This window comes from Trachypithecus francoisi, unplaced genomic scaffold (assembly GCF_009764315.1).
Source record: "Trachypithecus francoisi isolate TF-2019V2 unplaced genomic scaffold, Tfra_2.0 Lachesis_group5, whole genome shotgun sequence".
NCBI lineage: Eukaryota > Metazoa > Chordata > Mammalia > Primates > Cercopithecidae > Trachypithecus > Trachypithecus francoisi.
In genome coordinates this window covers 63,838,574-63,847,738 of record NW_022681470.1, presented here as the reverse complement: position 1 = coordinate 63,847,738, position 9,165 = coordinate 63,838,574, and the positions used below count along the sequence as shown (strand labels likewise).

General features: G+C 48.5%; 1 protein-coding gene across 1 annotated transcript; it reads right to left on the bottom strand.

The window, feature by feature from the left end:
- Positions 1 to 568: 568 nt before the first annotated feature.
- Positions 569 to 8,256, bottom strand: IL24 (interleukin 24). The gene is made up of 8 exons (XM_033195312.1): positions 8,195 to 8,256; positions 6,471 to 6,593; positions 4,924 to 5,079; positions 4,506 to 4,704; positions 3,673 to 3,735; positions 2,387 to 2,545; positions 1,976 to 2,050; positions 569 to 1,070 (listed from the first exon to the last, which is right to left on the bottom strand). The coding sequence occupies exons 1-8, from the start codon at positions 8,254 to 8,256 to the stop codon at positions 987 to 989; spliced, it is 921 nt and encodes a 306-aa protein (XP_033051203.1). The 3' UTR covers positions 569 to 986.
- Positions 8,257 to 9,165: the final 909 nt, after the last annotated feature.

Sequence of the window (9,165 nt, the reverse complement as noted above, 5' to 3'; positions counted from 1 at the left end):
GGAGGCACCAAGAGAAAGGGATAATGGGGTAGGTTGGTGAGTGTGGGTGGGAAATGAACTGTTTAGTGAGGATCTGCTTTGTGCTGGGCACTTTAGTCCACATTTTATCATTTGCTTTTCTTTTTTTTTTTTTTTTTTTTTTTTTTTGAGATGGAGTCTCGCTCTGTCGCCCGGGCTGGAGTGCAGTGGCCGGATCTCAGCTCACTGCAAGCTCCGCCTCCCGGGTTTACGCCATTCTCCTGCCTCAGCCTCCCGAGTAGCTGGGACTACAGGCGCCCGCCACATCGCCCGGCTAGTTTTTTGTATTTTTTAGTAGAGACGGGGTTTCACCGTGTTAGCCAGGATGGTCTCGATCTCCTGACCTTGTGATCCGCCCGTCTCAGCCTCCCAAAGTGCTGGGATTACAGGCTTGAGCCACCGCGCCCGGCCTCATTTGCTTTTCAAGCCGATGCACCTTACCCCCACCCCAATGCTCTGTCCCTGCAGATATCAGAAGACAGTGTGATTTTCACACTCTAAAGTTCAGTTTTACATCCCATCATCCCTCTCTGTTTTTTAACAATCCAAAGACAGACCAAAAAAACCACCACAGTTTATTAAGTACTTACTGAGCACCCATCCACTGCCCCACACTGTGGCAAGGATTGTGAGGGGTAAAGAAGCATGGGGCACAATATTCTGCTGCCTTCATGTAACTTACAGTCTCACAAATAAATAGAACTTCAGTTGAAATACTGACATTAATTAAATAGAGTTGTAATAAATACAGAAATCTTCTTTGTAGACTCTTCACAGCATCCAGAGGCACCTTCCCTAACTGTCACTGGGGCTGCTTAAAGAATGACTTCTTTGACAATAATCCTGGGCCAAAAATGGGACCCGTGGCCAAGGGTATGAAGTGTCCAGCGAACAGCATAGGAAGGGAGACTGTTTGAAATGACACAGGGAATGAACTGGTGGGGAAAGGGGGGTCCTGGTCTAGATATTCAGAGCTTGTAGAATTGCTGCATCCAGGTCAGAAGAATGTCTACTTCCCCAAGAGCTTTGGTCAGAGCTGCTTCTATGTCCAACTAAAGGGAAAAGAGAGTTGAAGGTCAACCATGTTAGCTATGAGAATAGTCTTTCTTCCAACTCGCCATGCCTAAAATAGACCTGACTCCAATCCATGGGATGGGTCACCTTTGGGATGGCCTCTGATGAGCTCACCTGCTTGTCACTTTTCCTCCATCTACATGTGTTTGTCTGCTTCAGGGGTGAGGACAAACAGGCTAGTGAGTATCAGTGGGCAAGGAACAAGGAAAAGGCACAGGGCACCCCTAACAACAGGAACCACAAACTCCAGTATAAGGTGGATGTGTCCCACCACCTGAATCCACTGCACAAGTGAAATGAGCCCAGGTGGCCAGTCTCCATCAGATGTTATTGCTCTTCACCATTTATTTACAGGCTGATGCATCTCTTCCTCAAATAAAAAGTGATCAAAATCATTTATGTTCTGAGGGGAGCTGGGCATGAAATTTGGGTTTTCTTTGTTGTCATAATTTTGGAAAAGCAAATATTTTTCTTTGTTGTCATAATTTTGGACAAGCAAATATAATTTCCTGTAATTGTTTTTCACAACTAGACCAGTTGAGCATCGTGGAAAATACGGGATAGGGGTGGGGTGTCTCCCTCTCTTCTGACTTCAGTTGCCCAGCTCAAGTACCTACAAAACACAGGGAAATTTCCTCTAGCAAAATTATCTTGTAGGAAAATATAAAAGCACTTTAACTTGAAAACTGGAAGAAAAAAGACCACTTAGTTTATGATGCTTCTGCAAATATACCTGTGCTCCTGCTAAGTCAGGGGGGCTTTGGGGCAAAGCGGATGGCGTCCCCTGCTTTACATTCTGCATTGGGTCTCTGAAGCACCCTCATGTGATGGTTCAGAATAGTCTATTCTACTGGATGGGCAAGCTCTCAGCTCTTGGCCTTACCTGTTTGAATGCTCTCCGGAATAGCAGAAACCGCCTGTGTGCACTGTCTCTGATGGAAAACATCTCATTTTCCTGCTGCATAACATGGGAAAAGAAGTTGTGCCAAGTTTTAGGTAGGAGCAGATGCAAGCTCCCTTCACTTTTCCCTCTCACTTTTCCCAAAAGCCTGAGAGCCCAAGGCTGAATCCTGCATCTCCAAGGTAGCTAATTCCAAACTCCCACCTTGTGAAAGGGGCTGCCTCCTTTAATTCTTGCAGCAATCCTGCCAGGCAGGAGTGATCATCCCCATTTTACAGATGACAAACAGAAGCCCAGGAAGGTGGAGGTCTTTGCAGAGGGTCACCCAGCAGATTGGAAGCAGACCTAGACTTGAACCCAGAGTTGCCAGTATCCAGAGCCTGTGCTACTCACACTGGGTTGCAGTTGTGACACGATGAGAACAAAGTTGTTGGCCAGAGTAGAGAATGACTTCAGAGTCCTGACTTCAAATGTTCTATTGCGGTAGTTTTTGAAAACAGTTTTCAAGTAGAACTCCAGCAGGGTGTGGACAAGGTAACAGCTCTCAGCATCCTGGGGAAGGTCTGGGTCACTGCTGAGCCAAGGCCTCTGGCCGCCCTGACCCCCTGAAGGAGCAACCCACATGCCACCCAAGGCAAGATAAGCACAGCAGAGACAGGGATCTTCTAGGAGGTGATGACGAACCTAAGATCTGTAGGAGCCTTCAGGGGCCATGGAGAGCAGCATCTTTGTTTGACAGGAGGAACCAAGACCCAAGGAGATAAATGACCTGCCCCAGGTCACACAGTCAGTCAGTGGCAGACACAACCTAGCTCCCAGGATTCCTGACTGCCCATCTGGTTCATATTCCCTTTCTTCTATGCCACATGGTCTCTTTAGCAGCTACGGGGATGTGATGGACCCTGAAAGGGGCTTGAACTTGGACTTGGTGATAGAGAGTTGGCTGGAAAATGACTGAGAACAGAAAAAATGAGGAGAAACTAATATCTTTGGACACAGCAATTGCACTCTAACCCCCTCAAGCTCCTGAAGTGCCACATCTTTCAGGGCTCAGGGCTCAGCAGGTTTGTGCCCACGATGGGTGATGAGAAGATGGTGACCCATCCTTGATAACATACTCTACCTGATCGTGATGAAAGAAAGGATAAATCCTTTTGTTAGGTATTATTTTAAGTCATGAGCTCACTTCGCAAACAGAAAGAAAAGTTGTCTCTGGGTTGGGGTCAGCGTAGAAAGCAGCTCTGCAAATATGTGTTGCTTCCCTAGACCCCTAAATCTATTCAGTCTGTGAGATACCAAAAGCCAGATGGACCAAAGGAGGACCCAGGAAAATGGACACAAGAGAAAAGGATGAAAATGGAAGAGGGGATGTGAACCTGAGTAGATACCCATTGGGCCTACAGAAGTAAAAGAGAAATATATAATTCTCTGGCTAAATGGAGAAAGATGTTTACAAGCCTCCACCCTCCCCATCTCCCAGTACCACTGCACACACATACCACAGAGCAATAACCCCAGACACTGACTTCCCTGGCTCACAGCCTAGCCCTGTCCTGTGTAAGGTCAGTCCAGGGAAGAAGTGAAGGGCTTTCATCAACCTCCCCTAAGAAAACCTTGCACTCCCACCCACACACAGTAGACCAGACCCACAGAGGGTGGTGTCCCCGAGGTCTGATTACCGAGACATTCTGCAGAACCTCCTGCTGCAGCAGCCGGACACTCCTGATGTTATCCTGAGCTTGCTTTGCAAACAGAAAGAAAAGACGTCTCCAGGTTAGGGATCAGCATAGAAACCAACTCTGCAAATATGTGCTGCTTCCCTAGACCCCTACATCTATCCAGTCTGTGAGAGCTCAAAGGCCAGAGGGACCAAAGGAGGACCCAGGAAGGGCTGGGCTGAACTGGCCCATGGGGAGGGGAGACAAGGTTGCAGCCATGAAAATAACTAAGCTTGGCCCCCCAGGAGCAAATGGAGTCCCAGGAGTTCTTATTCTTAGAGCCTGAACACAGATTTGATAAGGAAGCGGTTTGATGCCTCTGGTCATTTGGGAGGAAATAAGCCTATCTGCTTTAAGAACCACTACCGACAGAATTTGGGCTCCATATTGAACATGGCGAGGAAGCAGGACGTGAGGGAGGACAGCCTGCACGCCAGAACTGCCTCTTGCCCTTGGAGCTTCCTCCACAGCCCAGCCACTCATTCCAGTTCTCAGATTAGAGCCAAAGACTCCATTCGGGATGAAGCCTGGATGAATCTAGCTCTCTTCATGGTTTCCCCTGGGCTCTGTTTATTTCACTGGAGGCTGCTCACATTTTTTCTGAGCCCCAGTTTCCTCATGTGTAAACGGGGCTTGTGGTGCCTTCTGACCTCACAGAGTTATCACATGGGATACTGGAAACTTATTCGGAAGCTGCGAAGGACTCAAGAATCATAAAATAGCTTCCCCCCACCCCACCAGCCCACTGCCCCTGGGAACCCCCACCGCTGAGTCCAGAACAGCTCTTTACTCACCACAGTGTCTTTCACAGCCCAGAAGGCTTCCCACAGTTTCTGGGGAACAACCCCCTTCACTTGGCAGGGCCCAAATTGGAATTCTTGGCCCTGGGCCCCTGGCACCTGGCTCCAGAGAAGCAGGATAAGACCCAGGCAAGGGAGCACAGCCATCTGCATTTGGGAGACCGTCGCCAGCAAAGGAGGGCAGAAGGGTCTGCTGAAAGAAAGGGAGGCAGCCTGTGAGGCCGGCCCTGTGACCCAGAGTGACATACCCTGGGAAAATGCTTTGAGGGTCTCCCCAGGCCAATCCCGGGGGCTCTCCAATGGGAAAGTTGAGACTATTGCAAACTGGCAGCCTTGCTAGGGTGCACTGAGGGTGAAGCAGGGGTCTTTCTGCCCCTCAGATTTAAGGCTGCTGGTCTTACCATCAGTCTACCTGCTCTTCCCCACCTTGCCCATCCACACCCACACGCTCTGCACCTCCTCCTTCTCCATTGCAGTTCTCTCTAGCCTCCAACCTACGAGTCGGAATTTGACCCTGAAGAGTGGAGAAATGGGAGGTTCTAATGTGCCTCGTCTGGGCAGCCCAAACCTAGGAAAACAAAGAGCTGAACTAGACATGTGCTTGTCCAAGTTCTGCCCTGAAGTCACTAGGCACACATAGACAGGCAGGTCTTTTTCTCCTCCCCAGGAGATGGCTATCCCTCACTCCTCATCACAAGGGAGCAAGGGGTTAATCCTGGTCCCAGGGAGGGACACATAGGGCAGGTCAGGGTCATACACAGACTCTGCCACCTCCACTAACCACTCATTCTTGAGTCTAAGAATTCACTTTTTTTAGTAACCAAATAAGAGAGAGGCGTCAAATTTCCCAATGAATCTTCTCCAAAGCCTTCCTCTGAAGTGCCAGTTGGGAAGGACAGTGTGAAGAGCCTCCAAGCTGGGGAACTTAATGCCATTATGTATTTATCATAACTGATTCAGAGAATGTCTTTCCACCTGCCTTCTTTGCCCTTTGCTCTTTCCCTCCCTCTCTCCCTCCCTCCCTCCTTACCTTTCTTTCTTCCTTCCTTCCTTACTCTCTGGCTCCCTCCCTTTCTCACTTTCTCCCTTTCTTTTGTGCTTCTTTACACAATTATGTAAGAACCTTTCTTACTCCAGGCACTGGTCTGACACCTAAAGAAACTGCCTCCCATCCCTACACCGGAAGAAAGACCAGAGAAGACCTGGTTCTGGTGGCACCTGGGCTAGGGAGGTGGCCACCCCTGGGTTATGGATCACGGGGGACAGGGGCTATGCTTCAGCATCTCTCACAATGTCTTTTCATTTCTGTTCTTTCAAACTCCACAGGCTTTTTTTTTTTTTTTTTTTTTTTTTTACAGGATTTCACTCTGTCACCCAGGCTGGAGTCAGTGGCATGATCTCGGCTCATTGCAACCTCTGCCTACCAGGTTCAAGTGATGCTCATGCCTCAGTCTCCCAAGTAGCTGGGATTTTTGTATCTGAAAATATGGAAAACACATGCCCAGCTAATTTTTTTTTTTTTTGTATTTTTAGTAGAGACAGGGTTTCACCATGCTGTCCAGGCTGGTCTCGAGCTCCTGACCTTAAATTATCTGCCCACCTCAGCCTCCCAAAGTGTTGGGATTACAGGCATGAGCCACTGCACCTAGCTAAACTCCACAGGCTTTGCAGCCTCTGTTGAAAATTCATCTCTCAGTCTCGTGTTCCTCCTGGCCTTCCTCCCAAGCAGCCTCGATTCTTCTTGGTGTTAAATTGGCAAAAGCAGCTCCTCATCACAGTCATGTCTTGTCCCTATATCAACACTCAAAAAATTGACTTCCGCTGTCTCCGCCTTGACCCCCTTCCACAAATAAAGCAGAGGTCTAGTCCTTCAAAGAAAAGTACCCGAGAATCCCCATGCTCACCTCTGGTCCTGTAAGTGATGCTTGCAGAAAAGAAAAGTTGAACAGGCACCCTCACCATTCATCAATCAGAGGCGTAGCTGTGGGTGGAAGGTTCCCGTCCCAGCTGTGGAAGTCGTTTCGGAAGTAAATGTTTGCAGGCAAGCAAGGCTTTGTGGAGATTTGGGCATATATATGGGGGCTGAGGGGGGAGGGGTGGAGGAAAAAGAGGGAGGTGGAGAAAGGGAAATTGGTCATGCTTTCCTAGCAAATTACTTCATTGCCTAGTCACCCATCACTTTAAGACAATAGGGTGATGGGGAAAGCAGCCCCTGAGGTGAGATGAGACCTGGGTCTGAGTTCAGGCTCTACCACAGGCTATGTGGGCAGGGACAAGTCTCTTAGCTTCTCTGAGCTGCAGTCTCTGCATGTATAAATTTTTTAAAAACCTGTCCCACCTCCCCCCAAGGGCAAGTGTAATAAACAAATGCAAAAACAACACAGAGGTGCTTGGTAAACTGTACACATGTTAATACATTATTGGTGTGCAGCATGCACCAGTCTCCTTCCTGTCAAAATAATTCAATAATGATGCCTTATTCATGCTGGGATAGTAGTCCACAGCGAAGGAATAACCTGTAAATACCTCTCCTTTAATCCGTCAGGGCCAGGAAGTTGAGGAGTGTTTCCTGACATGCAGCTACCCTTGGTCCTTAGGGTTATAATCACTCAATCAAAATGTACCTCTCCTCAGGTTCTGGAAACCTGGAAGAATAAGGAAGTGTATGCATGGACAAGCCCAGAAAGCTGGGAGGCCTGGTGCTCTGGTGGGCTAGTCTTGGCCTGTGTGGCTCTGAACCACTCAGGGGACACCGAGAGTGTGATGTGTCAAGAGTGCCAGTGCAGTCAAGAGCTCTGACCTTATCTCCAGCTAGCAAGGCACTCAGCTCTAGATTCTACCATGTGCCCAGTGAGAGCATCAAGCAGAGCAGTGTTTCCCAAAGCACAGTCCTCAGACTCTAGGCTTGAGGAATTCTGGTCTTGCAAGATCCTCCATGAAACAGATGAATCCTAATGAGGTCAGTTAGAGAGCCCTGGCATGTGCTAGCCCGTCCTGGAAATGTCTGATGCTTCTTAACTCTGTTTAATCCAGCATTTCCCATAAGTATTTGCCCACATCCCTGAGGAATACATTTTGGGAATCAGGGATTGGCCAACTGTAGGTCCCAAGCCAAATCCAGCCTGCCACTGCTAAGCTGAGAATGGCTTAACCTTGCGACCTAAGAGTACTTTTTACATTTTTTAATGATTGGGGAAAAAAATCAAAAGAAAGACATTATTTTCAGGTTTCTGTATCCGTAAATAAAGTTTTCATGGGTCACATGTGTTTGTTGACATATTGTCGCTAATTGCTTTCGTGCTATAGAGGCAGAGATGAGTAGTTGTGACTGAGACCATATGGCACACAGAGCCTAAAATAGTTCCTGTCTGGTTCTTTACAGGAAGAGTTTGCCCAACCTGGGTCCAGGCATGGGAAACGGGAGTAGGAATGTGATGTGGGGGACAGAATAACTGCCTCCAGCTCAGTGGAGATTAAAGAAAAGAGGAGAGTGAGTAGAACACTCTCTTGGCAGACTCTTCCCAATCTCTCTGGCACCAACACGCCCTCCCTCCATCTCATACTCAGTGTTGTTTATTTTCTTAAGCAAACAAAATACTCCTGTGCAATCTCTGGCCAGCATCTTGCTCGGCTATAGCTGCCAACAGCCGGAATCCTTTGTTCCTGGAGGGCCCGAGTCTTACCCTCCAGAAGTAGGCACAGCTGCACAGCGCACTCTCTTCCTCCACTCCCCTCCTTCTGCCATAAGGATTTAGGGCATTACCAAGAACCCCTAACTAACTACTATGAGATAAAGATGTCAAGAGGCAGTGATGAGACAGAAAAGACCAGGTGAGAGTGCTGGAGTAATAGGTGAGTGGGAGGCAGGAGACGGCTAAGGCAGGAAGCTGAGAGGGAAAATGAACCCCCGGGGCAGCTGCAATCCTAGACTACCATCTACAGATAGGCAGGGAGGGCAGGCAGGTGGGATGAGCTGTCAAAGGGCAGGCTGGAACAGAGGCATGAGGTCATGGATACACCTTGGCTGGCCTCAGGATACACCTGGGATCGTGAATAGCTCACTCTGTCTGAGGAAGGAATCATATAACATGGATAGTTCAGGCAAACATGTGCCTGGGCCTCAGCCTCCGATGAGCGTATCTTAGCATCATTACTTGATAAGGAAGGTCAAGGAGAGAACCTAGGCACCTTGGCCCAACATCAGCTGAGAATCTAGTTATGAGCACAAGCTTTGGAGGCAGGCAGACCTGGGTTCAAAATGTGATCGAGCCACATATGAGCCCTCTGAGCCTCAGCTTCCCCATCTGTGAAATAGAGTCCTCATATGACCATGAGGATGTGATGACCTGCAGCTTTGCTCACCGAGTGTGGCCCATGAGCCAGCAGTAATAGCATTATCTGGGACCTTGTTGGAAATGTAGAATCTTGGGCTGGGTATAATGGCTCACATCTGTAATCCCAGCACTTTGGGAGGCCAAGGTGGGAGGATTGCTTGAGCCCAGGAATTTGAGGTCAGCCTAGGCAACATGGCAAGACCTTGTCTATGAAAATAAATAAAAATTAGTTGGTTGTGATGTCACATGCCTGTGGTCCCAGCTACTTGGGAGGCTGAAGCAGGAGGATCATTTGAGCCAGGGAGGTCAAGGCTGCAGTG